The 15,731-nt window shown below is 54.3% G+C and overlaps 1 protein-coding gene across 1 annotated transcript in view; it reads left to right on the forward strand.

The window, feature by feature from the left end:
• Positions 1-15,731, forward strand: part of DLGAP2 (DLG associated protein 2) — a 718,648-nt gene that overhangs the window by 384,313 nt on the left and 318,604 nt on the right. Inside the window, exon 4 of the mRNA XM_079909047.1 lies at positions 11,745-11,777. Coding sequence (XP_079765173.1) covers positions 11,745-11,777 — 33 coding nt within the window. The remainder of the gene's footprint in view (positions 1-11,744; positions 11,778-15,731) is intronic.

Consider the following 15,731-nt stretch of genomic DNA (forward strand, 5'->3'; position numbering starts at 1 on the left):
GACGCTTCCCTGCTCTCTTACTTCACCTCCTGCCAGCGTCCGAAGCATTGCTCTAATAAGCCACATGGGCAGGTGCTTGTGTCCTGCCTGGCCGAGGTGCCGAAACGCAGCACCTTTGCTGCTGGCTGATGGGCCCTGGTGTTTATAATCACGTGCGTTGTGTGCATTTCGGTGGTGAAACTCCTTATGGTGGTAAGAAGCTTGAGTGTTCTGCATTTATTGAACACCTATTCATTGTCTCTTCGTGTGCCAGGAACTGTTTTAAACCTGTTGGTAGAAGGGAGAACACAGTAAACGAGATCTAGGCTCTTATTGTGTTTGTATCCTATTGGGTGGTTAAGGGTGAATGACAGACATCTGACCACATGCACAAACGAGTCAGTACTGAGTTTAGCCTGAACATGAAATGGGCTCATGGGATAGAGGCAGGCGGGTGAGAGGTTTGTTCAGGGCGGATTTCTCACAGCAGAGAAGACGCCCCACGTGAAGATTTGGAGGAGGAACGTTCTGGGGAGAGAGAAGAGCAGATGCAAGTCCCCTCCCCTGTGTGAGTCCAGGGGATAGAGCCTGTGATGAGGGCTGAGATGGGGGGGGGTCTGAGGGCATGGAGCCCTGTGGGTGTCCCTCAGACTCCTGCTTCTTCTCTTAGCTGTGATGGGAAACCACACGGGAGCTTAAACAGCGAGTGGCATCTTCTGATTTATGCTTTAAAGCTCCCACATTGGACGCCAGAGTGCAAGCTGGGAGCAGCCAGGAGGCTCTGACTGCAGTGGATTGGGTGTCTCGTGTGTCTCGTTTGAGGCCTGGCAGTGCAGATGGAGGGCGTGAACCCGTGATAACTTCTGTGGTTGCCCTGTAAGAGGACTCACAGATGAGGACGCAGCAGGTGTGGGAAAACTATTCCTATATTTTAGCCTTAACTGTGTGAATCAAGAGGAGATCATCAAGGCTTAAGGCACTGACTACCAGAGACCCCAAATATACCATCCCAACGGAGTGAAAACCAGTGCATCTGGAAGATGTTTAGGGCAGTGAAACTACTCTGTATAACACTGTAATGATGGACACACGTCATTATACATTTGTCCAAACCCAGAGAATGTCTCACACCAAGAGTGACCCCTGCTGTAAACCGTGGACTCGGGGTGATGGTGCTGTGTCAGTGTAGGTTCACCACTTGTAACGAATGTCCCATCTGGGGGGGCTGTTGATAATGGGGGAGGCTGTGCCTGGGGTTGGGGAGCAGGGGACACACGGGAAACCTCTGTGCCTTCCTCTCAGTTTGGCTGTGAACTTAAAACTGCTCTAAAAAATAAAGTCTAGGGCTTCCCTGGTGGCGCAGTGGTTGAGAGTCCGCCTGCTGATGCAGGGGACACGGGTTCGTGCCCCGGTCCGGGAAGATCCCACATGCTGCAGAGCGGCTGGGCCTGTGAGCCATGGCCGCTGAGCCTGCGTGTCCAGAGCCTGTGCTCCACAATGGGAGAGGCCACAGCCGTGAGAGGCCCGCGTACTGCAAAATAAATAAATAAATAAATAAAATAAAAAATAAAGTCTATACACAATAAAACCAAACCAAAAACCCAGTCCATCTGTCTTCACATGTTGAAGATTGAATTGGTATGATTTCGCTGACTCAGACTTGAGGCCTGAGCCACTGGGCGGGTTAGGGTGGCATCAGCAGGGGAAGTCACTAGCGTGTGACAATCCCTGTGCCAGAATCGTGTGGCTCACTTTCTGGTGGCTCACTTTGGTGGCAGTGTGGAGGGCTGTCTTCGTCAGATCAGGTCCTGTAACAGAGTGCCAGAGGCCAGGTGGCTTAGGAACAGCAGAAACGTAAAGTCTGAGACCAGGGTACCAGCATGGTCATCTCCAGGCCGCAGACGCCACCTTCTAATTATCCTCACGGGACAAAAAGCAGGAAGCGAGCCCCCTTAGTCTCTGTTATAGCAGCATTGATCCCAGCATGACCTAATCACCTCCCAAAGGCCCCATCTTCTAGCACTGTGGGTTAAGATTTCAACATAAGAATTTGGAGGGGACACAAACATTCAGTTCCTGTGACCTGGCAATCTCACCCTTGAGTATGCACCCAAAAGAAGGGAGGGCAGGAACTCAAACAGATCCTGGCACACCCGTGTTCGCAGCAGCGTAGCTCACAGCAGCCAAAGGTGGAAGCGACCCAGGTGTCCAGGGATGCAGTGTGTACATACAAGAGAATATGATTTGACCTTAAAGGGAAGGAAGTGCTCGCATAGCTGCAACACGGATGAGCCTGGAGGACATGATGCCGAGTGCAGTAACCTTGGGGGTTGGGACTTCAGCATGTGCGTTTGGGGCGGGGGGACGAGCATCCGGTATGTCGCAGGGACCTATGTATCGGAAGACCTCCAGGGAAGGCACGTCGGAGGCCACGCCATCCTGGGCAAGAGCCAGAACCCTAAAGCAAGGGGAGGGGTGCTGGGCGCACAGGACAAGGGAGCTGTGAACACGCAGCGGCTGGGGGGGAGGGGGACACGGGGAGAAGGGGGGACACGGGGAGAAGGGGGGACACGGGGAGAAGCGGGGGACACGGGGAGAAGGGGGGACACGGGGAGAAGGGGGACACGGGGAGAAGAGGGGGACACGGGGAGAAGGGGACACGGGGAGAAGTGGGGGACACGGGGAGAAGGGGGGACACGGGGAGAAGGGGGGACACGGGGAGAAGGGGACACGGGGAGAAGGGGGACACGGGGAGAAGGGGACACGGGGAGAAGGGGGGACACGGGGAGAAGGGGACACGGGGAGAAGGGGACACGGGGAGAAGGAGGGACACGGGGAGAAGGGGACACGGGGAGAAGAGGGGGACACGGGGAGAAGGGGACACGGGGAGAAGGGGGGACACGGGGAGAAGGGGGGACACGGGGAGAAGAGGGGGACACGGGGAGAAGGGGACACGGGGAGAAGGGGACACGGGGAGAAGGGGGGACACGGGGGGAAGTGGGGGACACGGGGAGAAGGGGGGACACGGGGAGAAGGGGACACGGAGAGAAGGGGGGACACGGGGAGAAGGAGGGGACACGGGGAGAAGGGGGACACGGGGAGAAGGAGGGGACACGGGGAGAAGAGGGGGACACGGGGAGAAAGGGGGACACGGGGAGAAGCGGGGGACACGGGGAGAAGAGGGGGACACGGGGAGAAGTGGGGATACGGGGAGAAGGGGGACACGGGGAGAAGGGGATACGGGAAGAAGGGGGGACACGGGGAGAAGCGGGGGACACGGGGAGAAGGGGACACGGAGAAGGGGGCCACGGGGAGAAGCGGGGGACACGGGGAGAAGGGGGGCCACGGGGAGAAAGGGGGGCCACGGGGAGAAGAGGGGGACACGGGGAGAAGGGGACACGGGGAGAAGGGGGGACACGGGGAGAAGGGGAGACACGGGGAGAAGAGGGGGACACGGGGAGAAGGGGGGACACGGGGAGAAGCGGGGGACACGGGGAGAAGCGGGGGACACGGGGAGAAGGGGGACACGGGGAGAAGAAGGGGGACACGGGGAGAAGGGGACACGGGGAGAAGTGGGGGACACGGGGAGAAGGGGGGACACGGGGAGAAGGGGGGACACGGGGAGAAGAGGGGGACACGGGGAGAAGGGGACACGGGGAGAAGGGGGACACGGGGAGAAGGGGACACGGGGAGAAGGGGACACGGGGAGAAGGGGGGACACGGGGAGAAGGGGACACGGGGAGAAGAGGGGGACACGGGGAGAAGGGGACACGGGGAGAAGGGGGGACACGGGGAGAAGGGGGGACACGGGGGGAAGTGGGGGACACGGGGAGAAGGGGGGACACGGGGAGAAGGGGACACGGGGAGAAGGAGGGGACACGGGGAGAAGGGGGGACACGGGGAGAAGGAGGGGACACGGGGAGAAGAGGGGGACACGGGGAGAAAGGGGGACACGGGGAGAAGCGGGGGACACGGGGAGAAGAGGGGGACCCGGGGAGAAGTGGGGACCCGGGGAGAAGGGGACCCGGGGAGAAGGGGGGACACGGGGAGAAGGGGGACACGGGGAGAAGGGGATACGGGAAGAAGGGGGGACACGGGGAGAAGCGGGGGACACGGGGAGAAGGGGACACGGAGAAGGGGGCGACACGGGGAGAAGCGGGGGACACGGGGAGAAGCGGGGGACACGGGGAGAAGGGGACACGGGGAGAAGGGGGGACACGGGGAGAAGGGGGACACGGGGAGAAGGGGGGACACGGGGAAAAGGGGGACACGGGGAGAAGTGGGGACACGGGGAGAAGGGGGACACGGGGAGAAGCGGGGGACACGGGGAGAAGGGGACACGGGGAGAAGGGGGGACACGGGGGAAGGGGGCACGGGGAGAAGGGGGGACACGGGGAGAAGGGCACGGGGAGAAGGGGGGACACGGGGAGAAGGGGACACGGGGAGAAGGGGACATGGGGAGAATGCAAATGCAGGAGGCTCCTGAGGTCCAGACTGGGGGAATAGTGTCTCTGCAGGAAGGAAGGACCTTGGGGACCAGGGGACGTTCAGCACCAGCGGCTCTGGGTCTGTGCATCTGCGCTTCGGGCATGTCATCCACATACACGACGCGTCGTTCAAGCCATGAAATTGAATGAACGCACCCAAAGAAGCCTTGAAAAGTGAGACAAGCAGTGGGTCAAGAATAGGGCCTGGGGGACGTCACGTTTTTAGGAGAGAGGTCGTTATGCTGGCTTGTGATATTGAAGAGACTGAACTGGGGCAGCTCCTTGGAAAATGAGAAATTGAGTTTAACACAGCTTCCTCCCGCCCTTTCTGTGAGAATGCTGGAATTGATGGGGAAGGACCGCTCACGCCCTTGACTATGTGGTCGGTGCGGAGAAAGGAAACGGCCGGAGCCTACTGAGCCCAGAATTCTTGGTGTCATGGCCGCATCTCGGGAGCACCTGTCACCCAGGAATAGATCGCTGGTCCTGACTGGTGACTTGCCTCCGTGACCAGCCACAGGCAAATGACTTCATTTCTTTGGGCATCTCTCTTCCTGACTGAATGAAAGAAATAGTAATGCTGGTTATTTACATACAGTCGTCCTGGGAGTTAAGGTTGGAGTCGAGAGAAGCATTGAATTCATAGATAACAATGGTGTGAAATAGAGCGACCTGTCGCTTCTCACCGTGAGACATTTACTCTTGGCCGACTTTGCATCCCGGGCTCACTTCTGCCTGGTGACGTGGCGTTGGAGTTGAATAATCTGGGGACCCTGTTTTTGCTCAGAGGTTCTAATAAATCACTTAACTTCCTTAAGTCAAGCTTACTGGGAGGGTAGATCAGCTCCCCAGAAACATTCCAAAGTCAGATATGACATTTGGGGGTTTGACTGCTGGAAAGGGGGTGAGCTGAGGTGTGAACTCATTCACAAGTGATGTGGCTCTGGGGTAGGTGAGTGCTTCGTCCTACACTGTGCCATGACCAGCCGACAGTGGCTTCCAGACGAGAGAAGACAACATCCTCTCAACTATTTGTCTATGGGTTTTGTACTTGGTCCCCTATGGCTCTTTGCTTTATTAAAGCTACTGACTCCTGGGTTTGCCTTCACATTTTAAAATTTAATTTTAAGAAACCCATTAGCATTTTGCTTCCTTGCAATTACCTGATTGAATGAACTGTCCTCCCCCCGACCTGTCAGTCCACTGTGGGCACACTCACAACAGCATGTTTCCCACCCACTCCGTTTCTGATGGGTTTTCTTCAAGTGTTTCCCAAGTACTGAAGAAGCCTGAATACAGTTTTCTGCTATTTTGATCCCTTTACATTTCTGACGTGACCACTGAAAGGGAAGAGAGAGATTGCACATAGCAATCTTCCTCTTGACAAAATATTTTGAAAATGATCAGAAACAAACTTGCCTGATTTCTTGCCCAGACACGTATGCTAATTCCTTTCCCGAAAGGGTCCCACCCTCTAGACAAGTCCTGCTTCTCCTGTCACAGCCTGGTCACTCCTGCTGCCTCGGGGCTGCCGCTTCTAGAACACATTGGTCTCTTGGTCTTGTAATCGGTTCTCCTCCTCAGCGTCTCCCCCTGTGAGGCGACCCTTATCTTTATTCATTAACAGTCAATGAAAATTCTTTGTAGAGTGCTAACATTTGGTGATCGATCCATATGCTCGGGGTTTCGGAAAGGATTTATGTGATGACTTCATTCACTGCTGGACCGGCCCTGGGGGGAGAACCCATTGCTTCCCCTTTGACAGTCAATTGTATCCTGTGTGTTTGAAATTGGAACAAGTCAGATGATGGTAATATTAACAGCTAGTGTTTACAGACTGACTTTGTGCCAGAAATATTGTTTTCCTTTATACTTAACCTGTTTGAATTTTAAAGAGTGCCTTTCACATTACAAATTCATGTACATTCGCTGAGAGAGTTCACTTCATCCCCTTCTGTCTCCTACCTAAGCCCTAGCCCCAGCCCCCCTGCTGTCACACTTCCTTCCTTAGAAATGCCTCCTGATGAAATCTGCTGTTTGCCATTCTGGGCTTTCCTATGCATTTATAAACACACAGCACCATGTGTCACAATGTAATATTATCAATGCATGTCCCCCAGCACCAAGCCTGGCACCCGGCTCTCTATACATAGGTATTGAATGATATTAAAGAATGTGCTTTCGAAAATGGAAATGAGACACAGTGTTCTACTCTGGGTTCTTTCTCTCTATTTTTGAATGTTTCAGATTTTTTCCATTTTAGTGCATAAGATTTCATAGAATCGACAAATGATGATTTATTTGTGTTCCTTGTTGACGAAGAGTCAGGTTTCTTGAGCCATTAGGTCAAGTGATATTCTCAAATAGTCCCGTTGTTTTATAGTCATATTATGATGTACCTGAGATAGCGTCGTACAGTCAGGCTGTGGCGTGTCCTGTGCTGTCACAGATCGTGTGTTGCCTGTGGTTGTGTTGTTGTGTGTATTGCCATGTAGTGATGTCATACAGCCGTGTTTTGTGTGTCACGTTTTGCCGAATAGTCAGCATGTTGTCCTGTGTCATGCGTTGCCACGAGTCATCCCGCCACGCAGTATCACATCGAGCGCTCGGGTGAGTGAGCGCCGGGTCACGTGATCTCCCCCGAGGGTCGCACCGTCGTGCTCTCTGCTTGTCTGGAAGGTGGCTCCTGGTTCCGGGTGTCTCCACCCCCCCCTTCGAGGGGTGAGTTTTGCCTGCAGGGGCTGTCGCTCTGGACCACTTCCTGGTGGTGAGGGCACAGAGCGTCCTGCATCCTGCACCCCTGGCCGCCTGGAGGCTCGAGAGAGGAAGGGCTGTTTTTGCCATCACTCAGGGCCTCCGGGGGGAGGTGGAGGGGGCGCAGGGAGAGCACATGAGTACAAGGGGCACAGCCGTGCCCTCTCAGCCCGGCGCGCCCGGCCCTCCTCTGCCACAGCCCAGCTCACAGCAGGTGCTCTACGCCCGCGCCTGGCTGGCCAGCTTCCTGCAGATCGAGCGCCGATGCTTTTCCTTCGTGGCTGGATACGAAGGAGCCTCAGGAGGGGGGTCAGTGTCTCAGTGACCTTGAAGTTGGCCTTGCCAGCAGTCCTGGCCGCGCTCACAGGTCTGTGCCAGTGAGCTTGGCGGTGGTGCCTGCTGGGCCTCTGTGCGTCAGCCGTTTCCCCCGGGGGCTCCCGGGGGCTGCCACGGCCACCTGTGTCTCCTGCAGCTGCTGTCACCCAGCCCAGTGGGTCACGAGGGGAAGTAGGTGGGGGCTACGGCCGTGGCCGTCCCCATCCTCAGACAGGAGAGAGAACGGGGGTAGGGAGCTGTGCACTCACAGGCCTGAGAGCTGCCTCTCTAAACACAGGTGCCTAAATTAGCGCAGCCTCCGCCGTCAAATGCCTTCTGGGTTCGCACTGGAGCCGCTGGACGATTAGAATACGGTGCCCACCTCACGCCCAGGAGGGCAGGCCGGCTTCCCGACATTAGGTTCGCGGGTGGGGGGATAAGCAGGTCTGCACCCGGAGCAGGTACAGATTGTGGGCACACAAAATCACCAGGCAGATTTCTCCATCTTGTGTCAGTTAGCATAAATTAGTGTAGTCTTCTCTTAATTTAAATGAGACTCTGCAGTAACGATGATGAGTGCACAATACATCACGTTTAATTCCCTCCTGCACGGAGACTATCTCTTCGTGGGTGCTTCTCGGGGAAGAAGGTGATAACGTGAATCACATCCTGCCAACTCCACGGGGGGCGCGCCTTTCGTGCTGTGGGGCTCCAGGGGTGTGTTCAGGCTGGCGCAGGGCTTGGGGAAGTGTCCGAGGACGGCGAGGCAGGAGCGGTTTCCCGTCCTGGAAGCAGAGGGACCAGGGCCGTCACTGACCGAGCCCTGCTCAGCGCCGGGCTCCGCGTGTGCTCAGTACACTTGGCAGCGGCGGCAGCGAGAGCCGCCGTTTAGATGAGAACCAGATGTGGAAACCAAGGCTGGAGGGCTTAGCGCCTTCACAGGCCACTGGCCCCGACGGGGCGGGGGCAGCCCTGGTCTGAGTGGCTGGTCCTTCCTCCTCATGAGCCTGTGAAATGGTTACTTTTACAGTGAATCGCGAGGGGAGCGAAGCCCCATCCACCGCCTAGGGACCCCTAGGGTCTTCGGTTGCGTAAGCAAGTGGGTCAGGGCTCCAGGCTGTGTCCCCTCAGCCACGTCGCCTGGCGCTGAGTTACTGGCCACCCCTCCATCCTTCGTCCCAGGACCATCCTCCCCCTCCCCCCACGCCCTCCCCTCCCCTGCCCTCCCCTCCCCTCCCCATGGCCTCCTCTGGTTAAGATGCTTTGTGGTTTGGGACCAGTGAGTCCTGTTTATCTCTGCCACGGTTCCTCCTGCTGCAAACTGATCTCCAGGAAGGAGGGGAATATCCCAACATTGCAGACGGGTGCTGATGGCCCCCAAAAGCCCTCACGCCCCCCTCACCCTGAGCCCACGCTTCGCCATCACGTGAACCCTGAGCGTACCGCTCCGTCTAATGCACCAGCCTCCCCTGGGACTCCCCATGTGCGGGCCCGGTGGCCTGGGCCTCATACCTCTGTGTCCCCCCCGCCCAGCGAAACCCCCAATGCTGTGACTCCACCCCCTCCAGCACTTCCTGGGAAGCTTCCTGCAGCTCAGCCTGCGGTTTCCCCTCCTCTCTGCTGCTGCTTTGTTACCCACAGGGCCCTTCCAGCACTGTGACATTTAACTACAACCAGCCTCTGAAAGGCCTCCTTTTCCGCTAACTGCAAAACTTCTCAACGAGGAACGTACCTCCCACTGTCTATACCACAGGACCCAGGACAGGCGGGGATGTAACTGGGGCTCAGAACGTCCTTATGGATGAAAGGGAATTTAAGGGACGTGTTAACTCAGTGGGCTTTCTTATTTCTGGGAGCGTCAGCGTTTCTCACACTGGAGTTGTGCGTGCCGATGGCCGTGCGCCAGGGTTTGGTCAGATCCTCGGACCTGCCGCCCTTAGGAGAGGAGACGCCCCTGTGTCTGGACCTCTCCCTGCTTCCGAAGCCTCTCTTGCTGCCGCTTGGGAAATATCTGTGCACATCAAACAGCTACTTCTCAGCAAACCTCGGGCGGGATATCTCGGACAGCGCGGGTCTTAGCGTGTGCTCACGCTGGGTTGTGTGCATTTCTGCTCCGTGTGTCTGGTTGCCGGTGAATCCCCAGCAGTGGTGGGCCTGCTGTCTCTGCGTTGTGGACACCAGGTAGAGGGTGCACCCGGGGGAGGCCCAGGGCCGTGCCCCTGAGGCACTTGGAGAGGGAGTGTTGGAATTCAGAGTGTCATCGCAGTGAGGTCCGCGGCCCGCCGTCTGCCTGGGTCACTGTCTGGGTGTCAGTTGTTATTCTGGTGTGTGTTTCTGATTGTGAGATCATAACGTCTGGAGATCACGACCTGTGTGATGAGGGTCGGCCCTGACCCAGCGCCCCTGCCCTCACGCCGGCTGGGAGCTCCCAGCATCCGCTCGTTCCTTCCAGCTCATGGGGCGTCGGGTGCTCCGGAGCTGTTTACTCCGACTCAGAGGTGACTGCCTCCAGGATGCGTTTGCTGGAAAGAGCCGGGGACCCTCACCGCATCTCATTACTAATTCCCGTAGTTCATGGCAGAAGGCCGGGACAGACCTTTCGGAGAAGAACGCTGTCAGACGTGCACTGACAGGCCAGTTGCTTTGTGTCCTGGGCTTATAACACACAGATGACAGATTCTCACTTATGATCTTGCTGGAAATGATTTTTTTTAAGGCTAAGGCCTAGATGCATTAATAATTGAATTTGAAATGACATTTGCTTAAGACTTGCGTTCTAGCGAAGTTCATATGCCACCGGCTCAACTAATACCGTTTTCCCAAGGCTTTTGAATGATCTTTGATTCACAGAATTTGAATTCCTTGAGGGTGTCAGTTACTGAGTCATCATCATCATCATTGAGCTACTACTGTGTTTTGAACTTGCTGTGTAGTTTTGAACGTATATAACATGTATAGCCCGTGATGGAGATGAAATCTACTGAGAAGGTCTTGAATTTCGGTGTCAGTTTTGATGCAAATTCGGTTATCATTCTCATCCCGGGTAAACAGCCTGGTGTTGAGTTTTGCTGCCATACAGGGCAGTGAGGGCAGAGGGTGGTCAAGGCCAAGGGTGGGGCTGGGTGTGAAGTCTGGTCCCGCAAGTGCCCACTCTGAGCTCAGGGCCACACTCTGGCCTGTGGCCGCCCCTCCCCCGCCCCATCGTCATTCTGGGATCTGTTCCACGAAGGCTGAGGCCCCAGTGGTGACCTCTCCCTGCAGGCAGATCTGTCTCCCCAGGCCCCAGGAGGAGTTCGTCAAGGTGACAAGAGCCCATCGGGCCTCAGATGCACCCCTAAACGTGGGCAGCGTCGGGGGCCCTGCCCACATAGGGCCGCTGGAGTGTGTGTGCAGCCCAGAGTTGAGTTTGGGAGCTCGTGGTGAAGCAGACTGGGGTGGGCTCCTTCACGGTGCCTCCTGGGCCTCTGCTTGGGAAGCGGGGGTGGTACCTTTGCACTGCAGGGCTACCCTGGGCCTTGGTTTTGGAGGGCAGGGCAGGGCTCGGGGCTAGGAGTTCTTGTGTACGGCTGTCTTGGCTTTCCCGACTCTGTGGCTTTCGGACTCTCCCTGGGAAAAGGAAGCGCCTCTTTCCAGTTTCTGGTGGGAAAGCCTGGCGGCCCTGCGTCCACCATGCTCACAGGTGCCCGGGTTCCCGCAAAGGTGCAGCCTGCGGCCCCTTGTTCCCTGTGGGTCCCGGGGCACGTCCCTCCTGCAGAGCCTGGTATCCAGTCATGGGCCTGCTTTGCGAGGACTCAGTATTTGTCCGTTTAGTGTTTTTACTGAAATACAATACTGTACTTTGGCTCATCATTATTTGTGCTTGAGAGATCTAACAGTCGTAATCAACGTTTTCGATATTAAAATTAAGTGGTAAAATACATCGTTATTATTTCAGCTAAGTAATCTGAGTCTCGTACAGCTGTCAACATGTATTTAATGTGTGCAGATGCATATGACAAAGAGTTATTGTCATTTTTGAAAAAAAAAGTATCATGTAAAACATTTGCGAGAGCAGTTTCTTTACAATGGAATCTGCTGAGGTGCAAAGGCAGAGCCGGCTGTCTTGCTGGGGCGGCCGGATCGCACCGTCTGCCTGTCAGGCTGCAGCTGAGCCTCTAACTCAGTGGCAGAGCCCGGGAGTAACCATCTCTCTGTCTGTTCTGTTTGCAGAGTCCCAGTGCACCCTCTGCGGGGAGCCGGAAGGTGAGTGCCTGGCCCTCGTCACACCTGCCTCAGGTGGGCATGGCCTGTGCTGTGACAGACGCTGCGGAGCCTGTCAGAGGCGGGTTACAAATCCAAAGCACGCTCTGTGTGGTGTTTGATGGAACAAGTGAGTAAAAGAACCGAGCGCGGGATGAGCTTTGGGCAGGAGGTGCTCATCTCTAAAGGAAAATTGGCAGCGCACCCAAATTGCAACCCTTTCGGTTTGGCTTTAGAAATTGCAGTTCGTTTTCTCCGTGTAATAAATGCCAGTATTACAAATACATATGAATTGGCTTTAAAGAAATTAGCCGGTGGTGCTGACGGGCCTCACGTGCGATGAGACCTCTGGAAACTCTTCCTTCCTCCTTGTTGTCCGGGGCGGAAGCCGAGGGGGTGGGGTCAGAGCAGCCAGCCCCCGGCAGCAGGTGTGGAGTGCCCCCCTCAACCCCGGGGCTTCCGTACATGCACGCGATCACGCCACCAGGAAGGTGTCTGCCCGCAAGTCGAAAAACAAAGTGAACCTAGCGTTAACTTGGAAATTCCATCAAACACTGTATTTCCTCAGTTTGGGGTTAACAGAGATGCTAGGACTAAGTTTGGAGTTCTTCCCGTGTTGTTTAAGGACTATATAACGATAGCTGTGGCAATGATTGCTCACATTTTAAAGTCTTAAGCTTCACTGTCATGGAAACATGAACTTTGGGCCCCTGGTGTTTCCAGGGTCGAAAGACGCGTGGGGTTTTCTGGTCCTCGGGGCGGCTGCTCCAGAATGAAGGTCGAGAGCGGGTTTCAGCTGAGCTGCGCTGCCTGGTGATGTGGGAACCGCGGAGATGCCGGGGGTCGTGGGGACTGTGGGTGTCGTGGGGTGTCTCGGGGTTTTGCGGGGAGCTGTGGGTGTCGCGGGGGGACTGATGGAGTTCTCCACCGTGTCCTGTGCGCTGTCTCGTTGTTGCAGGTTTGCGCCCCCGCCCTGGCCTCCCATCTAATCTCCTTGCTCTTCCCCACACCTTTCGTGGAACGTGGTCAGCGTGCTACGTACCCTACAAAAGTCGTGAAACATGAAATTCTTGTACGTGTTGGCGGCTGCAAACCGTGCTGCATGTCTGTCTCAGTGTTTCCGTGAGCGGCCGGCCGTGTTCTGCGGGCATGTGCTCGGCGGCGAGCGGGCGGGCAGAGCGCGGTCCCCGGGTCGGCGGAGCCCGGCGCGGGCGAGGGGCGGAGGTAGGCACGTGCATCCCCGGGCGTCCAGGCTCGGGGGCATCGGTCCGTGTCCGTGGACGCCCAGGGCGGCGGGCTGGCTCCGGAGTGGACGAGCCCCCGGCAGGCCTGCAGCCCGGCCAGGCGGGACCCAGGTCCAGGCTGAGGCCCCAGCCCTGCGCTCACACCAGGGCCGGCCCGACTCGGACAAGCTCGGGGCTGCTTCCATCTGCTCTGGTCTAAGGTCCACGTCCCGAAGGCCGTCAGCCCAGCAGAGGGGGAACTGTCCGGGGAAGCGGGGGACACGTTTGCTCTTGTTCTGGGGCAGAAGGACTTGTGAACGTTTAGTCACAGTCTAGCTTGACTCCATGTGAGAATGACCCCAGCCGTCCAGCCGGAGCCCCGAAGGTCGGGAAGGGGGCTGGTCTCAGCTGCGCTGGGCTGGGTAGCTGTGGGGCGGTGGCTGGACCCCCTGCGCCCCCCCCCCCCCCCCCCCCCCCCGCGCAGTCTGATTCTCTGCAGCCATTTCAGGGTTTCAGACATGCAAGTGGGCGGCTCCAAATCAGAGAGCAGGAAAGACTGGCTGGCACGGCCTCAGCTGTGCTTTATTTTCTGAAAAGCACGATCATATGAATATTCATACATTTTTAAATCATTTAAGTAATTAGTCTAAGTGAGGGCTGGCTGGGTGCAGTGAGCGGAATCTAAAATCAGCTTTTTTGTTCAGTAATTTCTCCGGCGGCTTCAATCAGTTTACTCGTAAGCCCCCGTGCACAGGGGGGATCAGAGCTGGAGGCTGGCAACAGGATGTACAGCTTAGATCCCGGCGCCCCAGGCTCTTCACACCCAGAAGGTTAAGGCGTCAACTGATTGAGCTCCTCTTTCTTGTCAGAAGGCTGTGAACAGCGTTTCACTGCTAAACCAGTGAAGTGGGAAACACCTATTTGCATTTTAATGATTGGTTCTCTGGGAGAGAGCTGGTTCTTTGGATCCAGATTGAATAATTAGCATTGTCTCCGATGATAATATCTGTGAAGCTAGTGAGACTAGGAACCCAGTTTATGGGAGGCTGGAGACCTCAGAATTCTGAGACTGTGGATCCCTGCACTGCTGTGGCCTGTTTTCCAGAGAACATAAAAGTTTAATTGTGTATAAAATGTAGATCACAATTTCAGTATTGCTTACACTTTGTACGTCGTCTCAAGGTTTCTGAAATTTGGATGGCTATGTTTTTATGAGATGAGAATGTTTAATGGGATTTATTGTTATTTACTGGTATCTTTCTTTCTACTCAGAGTATACAGACCACTCAACTCTGAATGCTTGCAAGAGAGGGTGCATGAAAGTGAGGGGGGGTCATTTAGTGACTGAGATTCATCTAGGCATTTGCAAGGGGACAGTGACCACAGTAATTCCCTGGGATGGAGACCCATTCCAAAACAAAACCAAAAAAAGCTTAAAATTTACTCAGAGCCATCTCATTTGTTAAAATAATTTTCTATAATAATTTAACAGTAAGACTGTCTCCATTTGTATCATTTCCCTAGTGGTTCCTATTATCGTTTAGACCTTGGAAGTAACTGGATGTTATTTAGCAAGAAGGTCACCTTCTCAGATCTTCTTGACATTGAAAGTATATCTGAAGGTTTTATATGATATAATACATTACTTTAATATAGGAAGATAATTTAAGGCTACATGATCCTTTCCAAACTTTACTGACAGATACGTGATACCCCTTGCTTTTTAACAAGACCACAAGGAAAATGATGGACATTTGGTGGGACCACAGATGTCCGTTCATGCATTTGTCTATATGTTTACACTTTTGTGGTTGGACCTGCCGTCCTACCTACTAGATTTTCTGATGTGGGAAGACAGATCCTGATGCCTGGGGGGATTGAGGAGAACTTATTTGAAATCCACTATAATGTAATAACAATGTCTTACATTTATGTTATTTAACCCAATTAAAACTAAGAAATACAATAGGCTATTATGATATAAATTTGGCATGAAGGAATGTGCTACAAAAATGTTAGGATGGATTTTAGAATGAAAGATTTTTCAGTGATAGAGGCCTTAAGATTATAACTTCAAAGCAGTGGACCATTTGTGGTGGCATAAATATACATTGGATCATTGGGAAAATCTTATTTGTAGAAATACCAGTCCAAAAACAAATGTAAGGTTAAGAAAAGAAAATCTCAAAAAGTTTAAAGTGAGGGATTTTCTTTCTAAATCTGAATTTTTTTTTTACTTTGATCATGTTGTTTTTAAATTGCATACTGCTCCTAGAATTTTGGACAGACATACAGACTCTTGTATTTTACTACAGATAGAATGATTCCCAAATACCTCTTCTTTCTTCATAACCCATCAGTTGAGAAAAGGAGAGTTTCCCCCGGTATTTATAGTGTTATGTTCTTGATTTTTTTTTAAATACAAATAATCAAGATTTTCCCTGCAAGTGACTCTGAACAGTGGAAATTTCCACACTACTTTTGTACCTTAATTGAGAATGTGTCATCCTGAGATTTTAAGGCCCCTCAACAATTAGGGAAAATAATAAGGTGGCTTTTAGAAAACTGGGCATCAAAGGGTTTAGAGAGAAGCATTTCCATCCCTCCTCCCAGCTCTCACCCCCGTCCATGGAAACGGGGGGGCGTTAATTCTCAAATACAACTCGTGCCTCTCTTGTTTTAAGATCATACCTTTTTAATTGTATGCTTTGGATAAACACCATCTTTTCTGATT

This window comes from Stenella coeruleoalba (genome assembly GCF_951394435.1).
Source record: "Stenella coeruleoalba genome assembly, chromosome: 21".
Classification (NCBI taxonomy): domain Eukaryota; kingdom Metazoa; phylum Chordata; class Mammalia; order Artiodactyla; family Delphinidae; genus Stenella; species Stenella coeruleoalba.